The sequence below is a fragment of the Dendrobates tinctorius genome, unplaced genomic scaffold (genome assembly GCF_039654945.1).
Source record: "Dendrobates tinctorius isolate UK_male_01 unplaced genomic scaffold, ASM3965494v1 ptg000162l, whole genome shotgun sequence".
In the NCBI taxonomy this organism is placed as follows: Eukaryota; Metazoa; Chordata; class Amphibia; order Anura; family Dendrobatidae; genus Dendrobates; species Dendrobates tinctorius.
Genome location: NW_027361829.1, coordinates 26,338,933 through 26,356,740, shown reverse-complemented (window position 1 = coordinate 26,356,740; position 17,808 = coordinate 26,338,933). Strand labels below are relative to the sequence as shown.

At 48.0% G+C, this 17,808-nt stretch overlaps 1 protein-coding gene across 1 annotated transcript in view; it reads left to right on the top strand.

Moving 5' to 3' along the window:
* Positions 1–17,808, top strand: part of LOC141052677 (protein Shroom4-like) — a 170,668-nt gene that overhangs the window by 92,120 nt on the left and 60,740 nt on the right. The window contains exon 5 of the mRNA XM_073549926.1: positions 3,322–3,525. Coding sequence (XP_073406027.1) covers positions 3,322–3,525 — 204 coding nt within the window. The remainder of the gene's footprint in view (positions 1–3,321; positions 3,526–17,808) is intronic.

Below are 17,808 nucleotides of genomic sequence, written 5' to 3'. Positions count from 1 at the left end.
CATTAAATAACCCCCATCCCCACTCTAAATGCCCCCACACATTAAATAACCCCCCATCCCAACTCCAAATCCCCTACACATTAAATAACCCCACATCCCCATTCTAAATCCCCCCATATATTAAATAACCCCCATCCCCACTCTAAATGCCCCCACACATTAAATATCCTCTCCATCCCCACGCAAATTCCCCTCACACATTAAATAGCCCCCCGTCCCCACTCTAAATCCCCACACACATAAAGTGCCTGCCATCCATTAAATAACCCCCCATCCCCATGCCAATTCTCTTTACACATTAAATAACCCCCCATCCCCACTCTAAATTATCCACACACACATAAAGTGTCCCCCATCCATTAAATAACCCCCGATCCCCACTCTAAATCCCCCCACACATAAAGTGCCCCATCCATTAAATAACCCCCCATCCCCACGCTAATTCTCCTCACACATTAAATAACCTCCCCATCCCCACTCTAAATGCCCCACACACACACAAAGTGCCCCCATCCATTAAATAACGCCCCCATCCCCACTCTAAATGCCCACCACACACATAAAGTGCCCCTTATCCATTAAATAACCCCCCATCTCCACGCCAATTCCCCTCACATATAAAGTGCCCCCCTCCCCCTTAATCTTCGGTGGTTCTTCAGCTCCACAGTGGAGCACACTTACCACCAGCGTCCTGGGCGCCGGCGAGTGACGTCAGCTAGTCGATCACATGACATGATCACATTGCTGGCGTCGCTCTGACCCAGCAGTCAGAGCTTCAATTGTACTGGCGTCTGTTAAGAATCATAAACATGAACACCCATGTGTCCTGAATAAGAAAACATTGGGGTGATGGCACCAAAGGGTAATTCTAGAGCCCTGCCAGTAATAGGAAACTAATATCCAAAGATATATACAGTTGTGGCCCAAAGTATTGAAACCCCTGCAATTGTGTCAGATAATAATACTCAGTTTCTTCCTGAAAATGATTGCAAACAGAGATTCTTTGGTATTATTATCTTCATTTAATTTTTCTTAAATGAAAAAACACAAAAAGAATTGTCCTAAAGCCAAATTGGATATAATTCCACACCAAACATAAAAAAGAGGGAGGACAAAAGTATTGACACTGTTCGAAAAATCATGTGATGCTTCTCTAATTTGTGTAATTAACAGCACCTGTAACTTACCTGTGGCACCTAACAGGTGTTGGCAATAACTAAATCACACTTGCAGCCAGTTGACAAGGATTAAATTTGACTCAACCTCTGTCCTGTGTCCTTGTGTGTACCACATTGAGCATGGAGAAAAGAAAGAAGACCAAAGAACTGTCTGAGGACTTGAGAAACCAAATTGTGAGGAAGCATGAGCAATCTCAAGGCTACAAGTCCATCTCCAAAGACCTGAATGTTCCTGTGTCTACCGTGCGCAGTGTCATCAAGAAGTTTAAAGCCCATGGCACTGTGGCTAACCTCCCTAGATGTGGACGGAAAAGAAAAATTGACAAGAGATTTCAACGTAAGATTGTGCGGATGTTGGATAAAGAACCTCGACTAACATCCAAACAAGTTCAAGCTGCCCTGCAGTCCGAGGGTACAACAGTGTCAACCCGTACTATCTGTCGGCATCTGAATGAAAAGGGACTGTATGGTAGGAGACCCAGGAAGACCCAACTTCTTACCCCGAGACATAAAAAAGCCAGGCTGGAGTTTGCCAAAACTTACCTGAAAAAGCCTAAAACATTTTGGAAGAATGTTCTCTGGTCAGATGAGACAAAAGTAGAGCTTTTTGGGCAAAGGCATCAACATAGAGTTTACAGGAGAAAAAAAGAGGCATTCAAAGAAAAGAACACGGTCCCTACAGTCAAACATGGCGGAGCTTCCCTGATGTTTTGGGGTTCCTTTGCTGCCTCTGGCACTGGACTGCTTGACCGTGTGCATGGCATTATGAAGTCAGAAGACTACCAACAAATTTTGCAGCATAATGTAGGGCCCAATGTGAGAAAGCTGGGTCTCCCTCAGAGGTCATGGATCTTCCAGCAGGACAATGACCCAAAACACACTTCAAAAAGCACTAGAAAATGGTTTGAGAGAAAGCACTGGAGACTTCTAAGGTGGCCAGCAATGAGTCCAGACCTGAATCCCATAGGACACCAGTGGAGAGATCTAAAAATGGCAGTTTGGAGAAGGCACCCTTCAAATATCAGGGACCTGGAGCAGTTTGCCAAAGAAGAATGGTCTAAAATTCCAGCAGAGCATTGTAAGAAACTCATTGATGGTTACCGGAAGCGGTTGGTCGCAGTTATTTTGGCTAAAGGTTGTGCAACCAAGTATTAGGCTGAGGGTGTCAATACTTTTGTCTGGCCCTTTTTTGGAGTTTTGTGTGAAATGATCAATGTTTTGCTTTTTGCTTCATTCTCTTTTGTGTTTTTTCATTTAACACAAACTAAATGAAGATAATAATACCAAAGAATTTGTGTTTGCAATCATTTTCAGGAAGAAACTGAGTATTATCTGACAGAATTGCAGGGGTGTCAATACTTTTGGCCACAACTGTATAACTCCTACACCAAATGACCCTGACCACAAACTTAATTGGAAGTTTGCTCAATGTCAGCAAGGAAACTTGCTTTCCATCCCAGTTATTAGATGCTAATCAAATGTACCTTATTATATTCTAAGTTCTCTCCAGACCCTGCTTAATACAAATAAGAGGTGGAAAACAAAAAATGATACTCCCCTCCGCTCACGTGTCTCACCGGCTTCTTTAGACCTCATCACTCTGACCTAGTGCTTCAGAATAGGCCTCTAACAACCACAATGCGTGTTACGACGTGTGGTGACCAAGGCGCAAACTAAGCGATAAGCAGCAAATGTGATGTCACAATATGAGTCATGACTTTCAAGGCCCATTTGATGTCAGAGATCCCTGCTCAGTGTGAAAATAATGCCAGAAGACAATGTCTCATGTCAGACGACATAAGAGGCTAGGCATAGCAAAGAAACATACGGTGGGCTGCGGTGATGGGGGGTCAAGTGAGCTGTGATCTATCAATTGGTTTTTACCTCTTTCTTTATCCTCTGTAATTCAGCATAATGGTGACTGGCACAAAGCAAATCATTAAAAAAAATCAGGTTCAGGTGAATCCAATTTTTTTGTAAAATTTGAGGTCAATTTAAGTTCCCTCAAACAAATTTACTAATCTCTAGGATATATACATATATTGATTTACTGCAAGGTTTTCATCCCATTGACTGTTACAGGACTCACAATGAGGGAGTCATTACATACTTAGATCCTACATCCTCCTTCTTTTCTTATCAGTACATCCAAATTCAGAGAAGCCGATGGGAGGAACAATCCAGATGAGTTATTTTGCTCGGAGTCTATTGCATTGGCCCCATTGTCTACAGAGGTCTTCGGTGGGCATCGCTCTCCTGTGCTGGAGAACATTTTTAGAGATGAATTTAGACATTCAGAAGATGATTGGTCAATAGACATCGAATCTGAAGTTTCTATTCCAGAAAGGTTAGTTGTTTTATATTCTTCTGTATCATATTGTGTGAATTTACATATTGTAGCTCCATTTTATCTTTTATCATGTTTTTACGCAAATTGGTACCAGCAATGGAAATACTCAGTTGGGCCAATTCATTCAGGTTAATGTAACGCCCCATCGTACTGTGCTAGTATTGCTGGAGTACAGGGGGCCGCCACTTAATACATGTGACACATCTTAAGGGTGGCCACTCTTCTCCGTTCTGCCAGAGACTGGACTAGCATTTCTAGGTACACAACACTGGCTTTTTAATTAATTGGATGGGTGAGCATGGTCACACCCCATCCTGCCCCAGGTCTGGGCTGATTCAAACTGGTGTTAAAATGCCAAAAGTTGCAATATTTTTGTGAAACTCAGGCCCAGTGGCTTTGCTGTAACATCTTGTAATGACACTGAATTCCATAGTTGGGTAATACGTGTGATACTGATAGGTAATTCTGATGTATTGTTTGTATTTATTTTTACTTTTTTTCCGACAAATCGGGGCTGTAAAAACCTTTGGTGCAGAGCACATGGATTATTGCTCCATTCTGGCCTTAAGATGAATATTAGCACTGATATTCCTCCAGGAATCTTGGAGACACTAATTCCATTACAGGTCTCTCTGATTTTGTGGTGCGGTTTTTTACCAGAACATACAGTATGCCACATTGCAAAACCATGGCATCTCCTGATAAAACTGTGTGCATGTTTCCATACTGAAAAGGGTCTGCGTCATGGAAAAGTGTGTCTGTCAATGACAGAACTACTGAGCAAGCTGTGAATCGTGACAAGCCACAGTCGAGTACTCGGGTCCTGCTCAGGAGCCACAGGCAATCTTGTCTTGTTTGCTTGTCTCCATACACTAGCCCATGGCCAACATGATATAAGAATATGACCATGACACCAGCATCAAGACATCTTCAAGGTCATATGACTCAGGTCCTGCACACAACCCAGGAGTAGCCATCATGATCTCCAAATACCCAAAAGTGTAAATTAGTTTAGTGGTTGGGAATCATAACTTAATCTTTAGTTAGAGACCGTAACTGAGACTTTTCAGTAGTAACGAGGTATAGAGTAATGTGCCTCATTACAAGTGGACTTTGTCCCCTGTGGTGGCTACCTGCTTGACAAAGAATCATGCTGAGCAATGGGCACTGCTGGTTGGGAAGTCCTGGTAAAGTACAATGTGGATTCAGCAGGATGTGAGTTCATTGGTGCAGTGCAATTAAACTACAGAAACATTTATATAGGGGATGTAGGGCGATAAAAACCATGGCAGGCATATACAGTTTAAGAAAATATTTGTGGAAAAATCTTCTTGTATTAAATAAGCAAATGAGTGTACTTCGGTGCCCCTTGGCATGGCCTGTGCCTTAGCCTGCCTATTTACATATTAAAACCAGTTCCTTGTCTTGATTGACAGCACTATTATGGTAAGGCCAGCATCACACACAATGTATAAAAATACCGTCCGTATTTTACGGCCGTAATATGCATAAATGGTCCCTAAATAGTAATCCGTATGTCATCTGTTGTCAGGGTGTGGCCGCGTATTTTTCCCATGTAAGCATCCGTATGCAGCGTCGGACTGGCCCACCAGACTGGGTTCAGGTCTGGTGACTGTGGAGGCCAGGTCATCTGACATAGCACCCCATCAAATTACCCTTACACAGCCTGGAGGTGTGTTTGGGGTCATTGTCCTGTTGAAAAATAAATGATGGTCCAACTAAACGCAAACTGGATGGAATAGCATGCCACTACCACAGCAGCCATTTTGGTTCAGTATGCCTTCAATTCCTCCTCCATGCTTCACGGTGGGAACCAGGCATGTAGAGTCCATCTGTTCCCCTTTTCTGCGTCGCACAAAGACACGGTGGTTGGAACCAAAGATCTCAAATTTGGACTCATCAGACCAAAGCACAGATTTCCACTGGTCTAATGTCCATTCCTTGTGTTCCTTAGCCCAAACAAGTCTCTTCTGCTTGTTGCCTGTCCTTACCAGTGGTTTCCTAGCAGCTATTTTACCATGAAGGCCTGCTGCACAAAGTCTCCTCTTAACAGTTGTTGCCGAGATGTGTCTGCTGCTAGAACTCTGTGTGGCACTGACCTGGTCTCTAATCTGAGCTGCTGTTAACCTGCGACTTCTGAGGCTGGTGACTCAGATGAACTTATCCTCTGCAGCAGAGGTGACGTTTGGTCTTCCTTTCCTGGGGCGGTCTTCATGTGAGCCAGTTTCTTTGTAGCGCTTGATGGTTTTTGCCACTGCACTTTCAAAGTTTTCCCAATTTTTTGGACTGACTAACCTTCATTTCTTAAAGTAATGATGGCCACTTGTTTTTCTTAGAATTTGTATTATGGCAAGAAAAATGCAGCTAACAGTCTATTCAGTAGGACTATCAGCTGTGTATCCACCTGCACAACAGAACTGATGGTCCCAACCCCATTTATAAGGCAAGAAATCCCACTTATTAAACCTGACATTGCACACCTGTGAAGTGAAAACCATTTCCGGTGACTACCTCTTGAAGCTCATCAAGAGAATGCCAAGAGTGTGCAAAGCAGTAGTCAAAGCAAAAGGTGGTTACTTTGAAGAACCTAGAATATAAGATATATTTTCAGTTGTTTCACACTTTTTGTTAAATATATAATTCCTCATGTGTTAATTCATAGCTTTGATGCCTTCTGAGTAGTGTTGAGCGATACCGTTCGATACCCAAAAATATCGTATCGGATGGTATCGCCCGATACGAAAAAAATATCGGGTATCGCCGATTCCGATACCGGAAGTCCCATTCAAGTCAATGGGACTTCCGGTATCGGAATTAAAAAAAAGCCCTTTATTTCCTTGTTGGCTAATTCTACATAATTGAAAACAAATAAGAATCATGTAGAATGTATTGTGGGAGGTGGAGGAGACATTAAAAGCATAGTGGTTTATTCAAATCACATGGCATAGCATTAATTCCATTTTTTTTTTTCAATACGTTCGGAGTTAAAAAGATATTGACTATGTTAACCTTTTTTATATTTTGTCAGATATGTACTGTATGTTTCACAACTTCCATGCTCTTCACCTTCTTTTGTACTTCTCCCACACTTTCTCCTTCATGATCCGCAGCAGTAGCATTTTTTTCATCAACTTTTTCTTCACCTTATTCATTTTCTTCTTCTTCATCTTCTCCCCATTAATTTTTTTTTCCATTCTTCATATTCTTCTTTTTCAGCTATTATTAATTTTAATATGCTATTTCTTCATCTTCTTCCTATTCTTCTTTGTCTTCATTTTCTTATGGTGACAGGCATTCCTGTAGTACTTATCTATAAAAGTTATAAGATTACACCTTACGTTCTGCCTGTCACAAAAGATTTACAACAGGATTTGTCCGCGTTCAGTTTGGCCTGCAGCAGCAGGCATTTTCCAGGGGCACCACGAGGAGGAACGGACTCACCCCCATTTACTGCTTAGTCTTCTTCTGCTTATAATTTTGATTTCTTCTATGCTGATTTTTAGTCTTATGCTTAATGTTCTTCTGCTTTCTGTTCTTCTGCTTTAGCTTCTTCTGCTTCTTGTTCTTCTGTCTTTTGTTCTGTATCTTGGTGGTTGTCTTCATGTTCTTTGTCCTCTTGGTCTTATTATTTAGGGTCATATTTCTGGTCTTCTTTGGTGTGGTCTTCAGGGTCGTCATCATCAGGGTCATCATCATGGAGATCAATAAGGATTACCAAAGACAATTTCAAAAAGCTTGATCTTGGAAATGTAGCAGAAGGTACAAGAAGGCTGAGAAACTGGCGAGAACCAGCAGACAGTGCTGGCACCCGGATGGGTAGCAGAAGGAACAAGAGCCAATGGCACTACCGAGGACCAACTGACGGTGCTGGACCACGGTTACTAAGCAGAAGGTACCTGTGCTAAAAAGCACTACCAAGGACCAGCTGATGGTGCTGGACCTCGGATACCGAGATGGAGGCACCTAGGCCAAAGGCTCTGGCGAGAACCAGCAGACAGTGCTGGCACCCGGATGGGTAGCAGAAGGAACAAGAGCCAATGGCACTACCGAGGACCAACTGACGGTGCTGGACCACGGTTACTAAGCAGAAGGTACCTGTGCTAAAAAGCACTACCAAGGACCAGCTGATGGTGCTGGACCTCGGATACCGAGATGGAGGCACCTAGGCCAAAGGCTGTGGCGAGAACCAGCAGACAGTGCTGGCACCCGGATGGGTAGCAGAAGGAACAAGAGCCAATGGCACTACCGAGGACCAACTGACGGTGCTGGACCACGGTTACTAAGCAGAAGGTACCTGTGCTAAAAAGCACTACCAAGGACCAGCTGATGGTGCTGGACCTCGGATACCGAGATGGAGGCACCTAGGCCAAAGGCTGTGGCGAGAACCAGCAGACAGTGCTGGCACCCGGATGGGTAGCAGAAGGAACAAGAGCCAATGGCACTACCGAGGACCAACTGACGGTGCTGGACCACGGTTACTAAGCAGAAGGTACCTGTGCTAAAAAGCACTACCAAGGACCAGCTGATGGTGCTGGACCTCGGATACCGAGATGGAGGCACCTAGGCCAAAGGCTGTGGCGAGAACCAGCAGACAGTGCTGGCACCCGGATGGGTAGCAGAAGGAACAAGAGCCAATGGCACTACCGAGGACCAACTGACGGTGCTGGACCACGGTTACTAAGCAGAAGGTACCTGTGCTAAAAAGCACTACCAAGGACCAGCTGATGGTGCTGGACCTCGGATACCGAGATGGAGGCACCTAGGCCAAAGGCTGTGGCGAGAACCAGCAGACAGTGCTGGCACCCGGATGGGTAGCAGAAGGAACAAGAGCCAATGGCACTACCGAGGACCAACTGACGGTGCTGGACCACGGTTACTAAGCAGAAGGTACCTGTGCTAAAAAGCACTACCAAGGACCAGCTGACGGTGCTGGACCTCGGATACCGAGATGGAGGCACCTAGGCCAAAGGCTCTGGCGAGAACCAGCAGACAGTGCTGGCACCCGGATGGGTAGCAGAAGGAACAAGAGCCAATGGCACTACCGAGGACCAACTGACGGTGCTGGACCATGGTTACTAAGCAGAAGGTACCTGTGCTAAAAAGCACTACCAAGGACCAGCTGACGGTGCTGGACCTCGGATACCGAGATGGAGGCACCTAGGCCAAAGGCTCTGGCGAGAACCAGCAGGCAGTGCTGGAACCCGGGTGGGTAGCAGAAGGTACCCATTCAAAGCAAAGTAGCCAGGCCGCAAGCCGGCCGCAGTTACGGAAACCCACAGTCCTACAGGGGGCCCATGTCCCATTGGCACTACGGATCCAGCCTTCAGTGCCAGTTCCCACAGCCCACATAGGAGTCACCTAAACTGCAGGCAACGTAGAGTCGGCTAACCCGGCCGCAAGACGACAGGACAACGGATTGGTGGCATAGTGACCTTGACACTACCCGGAAACAGCAGGCGTGCTGAAACCAGGCTGGGCGTCAGGGAGTACCCGTGCGAAAGACACTGCCGAGAACCAGCTGACGGTGCTGGAACCCAGATGGGTAGCAAAAGCTACAAGAGCCAATTGCACTACCGAGGACCAACTGACGGTGCTGGACCACGGTTACTAAGCAGAAGGTACCTGTGCTAAAAAGCACTAACAAGGACCAGCTGACGGTGCTGGACTTCGGATACTGAGATGGAGGCACCTAGGCCAAAGGCTCTGGCGAGAACCAGCAGGCAGTGCTGGAACCCGGGTGGGTAGCAGAAGGTACCCATTCAAAGCAAAGTAGCCAGGCCGCAAGCCGGCCGCAGTTACTGAAACCCACAGTCCTACAGGGGGTCCATGTCCCATTGGCACTACGGATCCAGCCTTCAGTGCCAGTTCCCGCAGCCCACATAGGCACCGTAGAGTCGGCTAACCCGGCCGCAAGACGACAGGACAATGGATTGGTGGCATAGTGACCTTGACACTACCCGGAAACAGCAGGCGTGCTGGAACCAGGCTGGGCAACAGGGAGTCCCCGTGCCAAAGACACTGCCGAGCACCAACTGGCGTTGTTGGAGCCCAGGGACAATCATGGTGTAGGCCGAGGCCTACTTGGTGGTAGTTTTAGATTGTTTGTAGGCTACAACAAACTGTCAACGTGCTCCAATTAGGCATCTGTCTCCACTCTGTTTCCAGGATTTCACGTGACCACCAACACCGCCAGTTTATGCGTACAGTAGCCGTCTGCCCAATCCACACGTGTTCCTGTGTTACTGGTGTTCTGTAATGTCAGCAGATCCCCTGATGTTTGTCTGCCAATGTCTCCTGCTCTGTCCACATTCCCACTACTTGCAGTGGGAAGGTGGACAGCGCAGGAGACAGTGCCAGACACACATTGGGGGATCAGCTCACGTTACAGAACACCAGGAACACAGGAACAAGTGTGGAATGCGTGGACGGCAACTGTGAGCAGGAACTGGCGGTGTTGGAGGTCAGGGGAAATACTAGAGACAGAGTGGAGACAGAGGCCAAATCAGAGAATGTTTAAATCTGAAGTAGTTACAATTTGGAGGCAGCAGCAGTTTGCCCTCCACACAGCAGGGGATCAGCTGACTTTACCGACCCCCACTTTCACATGAACGAGTGTGTTTTTCTGTGTGGACAGCACTTCCGAGCAACAACTGACGATGTTGGAGCCCAGGGATAATCATTTTGTAGGCTGAGGCCTACTTGGAGGCAGTTTAAGATAAGACGTTGTTTGACTTTGGAGGGAGCAGGACACTTTGCCCTCCACACAGCAGGGGTTCAGCTGACGTTACTGACCCCCACTTTCACATGAACGAGTGTGTTTTTCTGTGTGGACAGCACTTCCGAGCAACAACTGACGATGTTGGAGCCCAGGGATAGTCATTTTGTAGGCTGAGGCCAACTTGGAGGCAGTTTAAGATAAGACGTTGTTTGAATTTGGAGGCAGCAGCAGTTTGCCGTACACACAGCAGGGGATCAGCTGACGTTACCGAACCCCACTTACACATGAGCGAGTGTTTTGTCTGTGCGGACAGCACTTCTGAGCCCAACTGGCGGTGTCGGAGCCCAGGGAAAATCAGGTAGTAGGCCGAGGCCTACTTGGTGGCAGTTTGCGATTGTTTCTAGACTACTACTAACTGTCAACGTACTCCAATTAGGCCTCTGTCTTCACTCTGTTTCGAGTATTTCCTCTGGCTTCCAACCACTCCAGTTGCTGCTCTGAAATGCCGTCTGCACAACCCACACTTATTCCTGTGTTACTGGGGTTCTGTAACACCAGCTTCTCCCAAGAGGTGAGTCTGGCAATGTCTCCTGCTCTGTCCACATTTCCACTAGAAGTAGTGGGAATGTAGACAAAGCAGGAGACATTGCCGTGCTCACCTCTGGAGATGAGCAGATGTGACAGGACCCAGGTAACACAGGAACAAGTGTGGATTGTGCAGACGGCACTTGAGAGCAGAAACAGGCGGTGTTGTAGGCCGGAGGAAATACTCAAAACAGAGTGGAGACAGAGGGCAAATCAGAGAACATATTAAATCAGAGGTAGTCAGAAGTTGTAGGCAGCAGGAGAGTTTGCCGTACACACAGCAGGGGATCAGCTGACGTTACCGAACCCCACTTACACATGAGCGAGTGTTTTGTCTGTGCGCACAGCACTTCTGAGCAACAACTGGCGGTGTCGGAGCCCAGGGAAAATCAGGTAGTAGGCCGAGGCCTACTTGGAGCCAGGTGTAAATCTGAGGTTGTTTGACAGTGGAGGGAGCAGGACACTTTGCCATACACACAGCAGGGGATCAGCTGACGTTACCGAACCCCACTTACACATGAGCGAGTGTTTTGTCTGTGCGGACAGCACTTCTGAGCCCAACTGGCGGTGTCGGAGCCCAGGGAAAATCAGGTAGTAGGCCGAGGCCTACTTGGTGGCAGTTTGCGATTGTTTCTAGACTACTACTAACTGTCAACGTACTCCAATTAGGCCTCTGTCTTCACTCTGTTTCGAGTATTTCCTCTGGCTTCCAACCACGCCAGTTGCTGCTCTGAAATGCCGTCTGCACAACCCACACTTGTTCCTGTGTTACTGGGGTTCTGTAACACCAGCTTCTCCCTAGAGGTGAGTCAGGCAATGTCTCCTGCTCTGTCCACATTTCCACTACAAGTAGTGGGAATGTAGACAAAGCAGGAGACATTGCCGTGCTCACCTCTGGAGATGAGCAGATGTTACAGGACCCAGGTAACACAGGAACAAGTGTGGATTGTGCAGACGGCACTTGAGAGCAGAAACAGGCGGTGTTGTAGGCCGGAGGAAATACTCAAAACAGAGTGGAGACAGAGGGCAAATCAGAGAACATATTAAATCAGAGGTAGTCAGAAGTTGTAGGCAGCAGGAGAGTTTGCCGTACACACAGCAGGGGATCAGCTGACGTTACCGAACCCCACTTACACATGAGCGAGTGTTTTGTCTGTGCGCACAGCACTTCTAAGCAACAACGGGCGTTGCTGTTGCCCAGGAAATAAAGTTCAGGTCATAGAAACATGAACACAACAGGAGACCTGGATCCTGTTGCCAGCCAATTATTTATTCTGGAAGAGGACTGGCAAATTCAGGTGAGATCCAGGCCTTGTTCATTTTCACAAAAGTAAGCCGGTCAACATTATCGGCGGATAGTCGCGTGCGACGGTCTGTTACCACACCACCTGCAGCACTAAAGACACGTTCCGATAATACACTGGCAGCAGGGCAAGCCAGCACCTCCAATGCATACTGGCTAAGCTCTGGCCATGTATCCAGCTTAGAGACCCAATACTTGAACGGGGAAGAGCCGTCTGGGAGTACACTAACAGGGCAAGACAAGTAGTCTGTCACCATCTGACGGAAACGTTGCCTCCTGCTGACTGGAGCCGTCTGTGATGGTGTAGCCGTTTGTGGCGGTCCCACAAAACTTTTCCACATTTGGGCCATACTGGCCTTGCCTTGTCCTGCGGCACTGCCTCTGCTACCTCTTTGTGCAGAGCTTCCTCCACTGCCTCTACCCACATGGCTGCTTTGAAAAGCACTACCAGCAACACTTGCGGGGGAAATTGGAGAACATGATGGCCTGCACAAGTGTTTCTTGGTACTCCCGCATTTTTCGCTCCCGGTTCAACTGTGGTATGAGGCTTTGTAAGTTGTCCCGGTAGCGAGGATCTAGGAGGGTGTACACCCAATAATCAGCCGTGTGGAGAATGTTGGCGATGCGGCGGTAATTTAACAAGCACTGCAGCATGAAATCAACCATGTGCTGCAGACTGCCAACTGGACCGGAAACGCTGTCCCCAGCTTCAGGCAGCATCTCTGCCTGCTCAGCATCACCCCACCCTCGCTGTACACACTGACTACTAGAGCCTTGTGTACCTCCCTCCTCTGGAGAGATGTGTTCCTCCTCCTCCATTGACTCCTCGTCATCCTCCTCACTAAGTGTCCCCTGCCTGGGCCTTTGTGTGGAAGCACGTTGCGCAGATTTGCCAGAAGCAGATGGCATTTCTGACTGCTCATCCTCGACCTCTTCAAAAACCTCCTCACTTAGTGCTTGTAAGGTTTTTTGAAGCAGACAGATGAGGGGGACAGTCATGCTGATTAGTGCATCATCTGCACTGGCCATCCGCGTGGAGTCATCGAAGGCACGCAAAACTTGGCAGATGTCCCTCATAGTGGCCCACTCAGTGGTGGTGAAGTGTGTCCGGCGCACAGTGCGACTTGTTTGCGCCTGATGCAGCTGGTACTCCATTACTGCTGCCTGCTGCTCACACAACCGCTCCAACATATGTAACGTTGAATTCCACCTGGTGGGAGGTCACATATGATGCGATGTTCTGGCAGGCGGAATCGTCGTTGCAGAGATGCAATGCGCGATCTTGCCATGCTGGAACGCCGCAAGTGAGCACACTCTAGACGAACCTTGTGCAGCAGTGCATCAAGATCCGGATAGTCCCTCAGAAAGCTCTGCACGACCAAATTGAGCACGTGTGCCAGACATGGTATGTGAGTGAGGTTGCCTAGGCCCAGAGCTGCCACTAGATTTCGGCCATTGTCAATCACTACCAAACCTGGCTGGAGATTCGCTGGCACAAACCACACATCGCTCTCCTGCTTGATGGCATTCCAGAGCTCCTGTGCTGTGTGGCTCCGATTCCCCAAAGAAATTAATTTAAGGACGGCCTGTTGACGTTTGGCCACACCTGTGCTCATATCTGGCCTAACAGGCTCACGCAGTGCTGATTCCGAGGAACTAGAGTAGGAGGAGGACTCAATATGTACAGACTGCGTTCCTGCAATCCTTGGAGTTGGCAGAATACATACAGAGCCACTCTCCAGATCTGTACCCGGCTCCACAACATTGACCCAATGGGCAGTGAGGAAAAGGTATCGTCCCTGTCCATGGCTACTGGTCCACGCATCGGTGGTCAGGTGGACCTTGCTACTGACGGCATTTAGTAGCGCATTTTTAATTTTTCCTTCCACATGCTTTTGCAGGGCTGGGACGGCTTGCCTGCTGAAATAAAAGCGGCTGGGCACATTGTATTGTGGAACTGCCAATGACATAAAGTTCCAGAAGGTGTCAGTCTCCACCAGCCTGAATGACAGCATCTCAAGGGCCAGTAGTTTGGCAATGCCGGCATTCAGAGCCAGTGCTCGGGGATGGTTTGCCGAGTATGGCCGCTTTTTCTCCCATGCCTGTGCTACCGATTGCTGGTGAGTGGCCTGGGAGTGTGCTAATGACTGCGAACGTGGTTCAGTGGGTGGAATTTCACTGGGTCTCTGGACAACAGTGGCAGTGGTTCTTCCATGGTGTTCCAGTAAGGAAGCCGAACCAGCTGTGTGTGAGCTGGAGGAAGAGGCCCCAACACGAGCTGAACAGGTGGTAGGTGCTGCTGAAGGTTGGCCTACATCTTCAGTGTGTCTGTGTAACTCCACCTCGTGCTTGGTACGCACATGTTTCCACATATTTGTGGTATTGAGGTTGCTCACATTTTTCCCTCGTTTCACTTTCTGATGACACAGCTTGCATTTGACAAAGCAAATGTCATCTGCAACTGTGTCAAAAAAAGACCACGCACTGCAAGTCCTGGGAGCGCCCATTTTGTGTTTTGGAAGAGGATTGCTCCTCACGGGTGCCAAAGTGGAGGCTACAGGCAACCAAGTCTGCCCCCGCCCTCTCCCTCCTCTTTTGGCCGTTCGGGGAATCTCTTCCTCAGAGCTGCTCCCACCACCTTCCTGTGGCTGACGCCATGATGGGTCAAGGACCTCATCATCTCCACTCCCCTCTTCAAGCACCGGCTGGTCCTGGGTTGTCTCGCCAGCACCGTACGCACCAGAAATTGGCAACTGAGTCTCATCATCATCAGATGAGCACTGAGGTGTGCTGACAATAGGCACTGGCCCACCCGCCTCTTCAGATTCAGAGGGACAAAGCAGTTGCGCATCACTGCATACTCCCTCTTCTTCACGCTCTAGAATGCTGCTTGGCTGGCCACCTCTTTCCAAGCCAACAGATTCTGAGAACAGAAGTAAAGATTGAGATGGCTCCTGTCCAGGGCTCTCAGACTGCCTGGGCAATTTGGCAGGTGGTGAAGAGACAGATGGTTGCTCTTCAGTGCTCTGGCCTTGGGAGGATGCGGAAGTCATTGAAGTGGATGCGTTAGCTGCCATCCATCCGACAACGGCTTCAATTTGTTCGTCATGCAGCAGTGGGGTACGGCGAGGTCCTACAAAGCTGCGCATAAAGGACTGTTGCCTGGTAAAAGTGGGGGATGCCGGGTCACTGGTGGCCGCAGCAGACACCGAATCCCCACGTCCTCTCCCTGCTGAATCCCCCCGTCCTCTCCCTGCTGAAACTCCACGACCACGTGCCTTACTCCCTGCCTTCTTCAACTTGGTAGACTGATAAAGATAGGCAGAAAAGTAAAAAAGGGGTGGCTTAGTGTTCTTATTCCTGAACACCTGCTAACCAGTATAAGAAACACTAATTTGGCTAAGAGTGTGTGTACTACACTTTAATATGATCTAATGTGGCCTAGACAACTGTAAAGTGGAGTGTTTGGTGAACTTTATTTCCTTTTTTTTTTGGGGGGGGGGGGAAAGAAAAGGATGTGACCAAAGTTTGAAAGCTATAATATCACAAACTTTTTGGAGCGATTACAGTGCAGGAAGCTAACCTACAATGCAATTGATGAGGCTCCAAAAAATAGGGTGATACTAGTCTGGCTGGCCCTGAAGGGCACACGCCAGCAAAAAGGCTCCTCTATCTAATCCTATATAGTGTTTGCAACCAACCAATGATAATGGATGCGGTTGGAAGCACACTAATATAGGAGCAAAAATCTGGCTAAATTAGCTGCAAAAAAAGGACTATGTATGAGGCAGTGACGCACGCTGAGCGGACTACAGCTAGCGGTGGCTGTAGAACACACTGCAACGTGAGCTGCACTCACACACAGAGAGACCTATCAGACAGCCAAAAACAGTGCAGAGAAATTGGCTATAGCACTGAAAGGCTGCTGAAAGGCTCCACTGTCCACTCCTTTAGTGTTTGCAACCAACGTATATGGATACGTATGGAAGCACACTATACAGGAGAAAAAAAAAAGCAGCAATAAAAGAAAAATGTGTATGAGGCAGAGAGTGTCTGTGTAACTCCACCTCGTGCTTGGTACGCACATGTTTCCACATATTTGTGGTATTGAGGTTGCTCACATTTTTCCCTCGTTTCACTTTCTGATGACACAGCTTGCATTTGACAAAGCAAATGTCATCTGCAACTGTGTCAAAAAAAGACCACGCACTGCAAGTCCTGGGAGCGCCCATTTTGTGTTTTGGAAGAGGATTGCTCCTCACGGGTGCCAAAGTGGAGGCTACAGGCAACCAAGTCTGCCCCCGCCCTCTCCCTCCTCTTTTGGCCGTTCGGGGAATCTCTTCCTCAGAGCTGCTCCCACCACCTTCCTGTGGCTGACGCCATGATGGGTCAAGGATCTCATCATCTCCACTCCCCTCTTCAAGCACCGGCTGGTCCTGGGTTGTCTCGCCAGCACCGTACGCACCAGAAATTGGCAACTGAGTCTCATCATCATCAGATGAGCACTGAGGTGTGCTGACAATAGGCACTGGCCCACCCGCCTCTTCAGATTCAGAGGGACAAAGCAGTTGCGCATCACTGCATACTCCCTCTTCTTCACGCTCTAGAATGCTGCTTGGCTGGCCACCTCTTTCCAAGCCAACAGATTCTGAGAACAGAAGTAAAGATTGAGATGGCTCCTGTCCAGGGCTCTCAGACTGCCTGGGCAATTTGGCAGGTGGTGAAGAGACAGATGGTTGCTCTTCAGTGCTCTGGCCTTGGGAGGATGCGGAAGTCATTGAAGTGGATGCGTTAGCTGCCATCCATCCGACAACGGCTTCAATTTGTTCGTCACGCAGCAGTGGGGTACGGCGAGGTCCTACAAAGCTGCGCATAAAGGACTGTTGCCTGGTAAAAGTGGGGGATGCCGGGTCACTGGTGGCCGCAGCAGACACCGAATCCCCACGTCCTCTCCCTGCTGAATCCCCCCGTCCTCTCCCTGCTGAAACTCCACGACCACGTGCCTTACTCCCTGCCTTCTTCAACTTGGTAGACTGATAAAGATAGGCAGAAAAGTAAAAAAGGGGTGGCTTAGTGTTCTTATTCCTGAACACCTGCTAACCAGTATAAGAAACACTAATTTGGCTAAGAGTGTGTGTACTACACTTTAATATGATCTAATGTGGCCTAGACAACTGTAAAGTGGAGTGTTTGGTGAACTTTATTTCCTTTTTTTTTGGGGGGGGGGGGGAAAGAAAAGGATGTGACCAAAGTTTGAAAGCTATAATATCACAAACTTTTTGGAGCGATTACAGTGCAGGAAGCTAACCTACAATGCAATTGATGAGGCTCCAAAAAATAGGGTGATACTAGTCTGGCTGGCCCTGAAGGGCACACGCCAGCAAAAAGGCTCCTCTATCTAATCCTATATAGTGTTTGCAACCAACCAATGATAATGGATGCGGTTGGAAGCACACTAATATAGGAGCAAAAATCTGGCTAAATTAGCTGCAAAAAAAGGACTATGTATGAGGCAGTGACGCACGCTGAGCGGACTACAGCTAGCGGTGGCTGTAGAACACACTGCAACGTGAGCTGCACTCACACACAGAGAGACCTATCAGACAGCCAAAAACAGTGCAGAGAAATTGGCTATAGCACTGAAAGGCTGCTG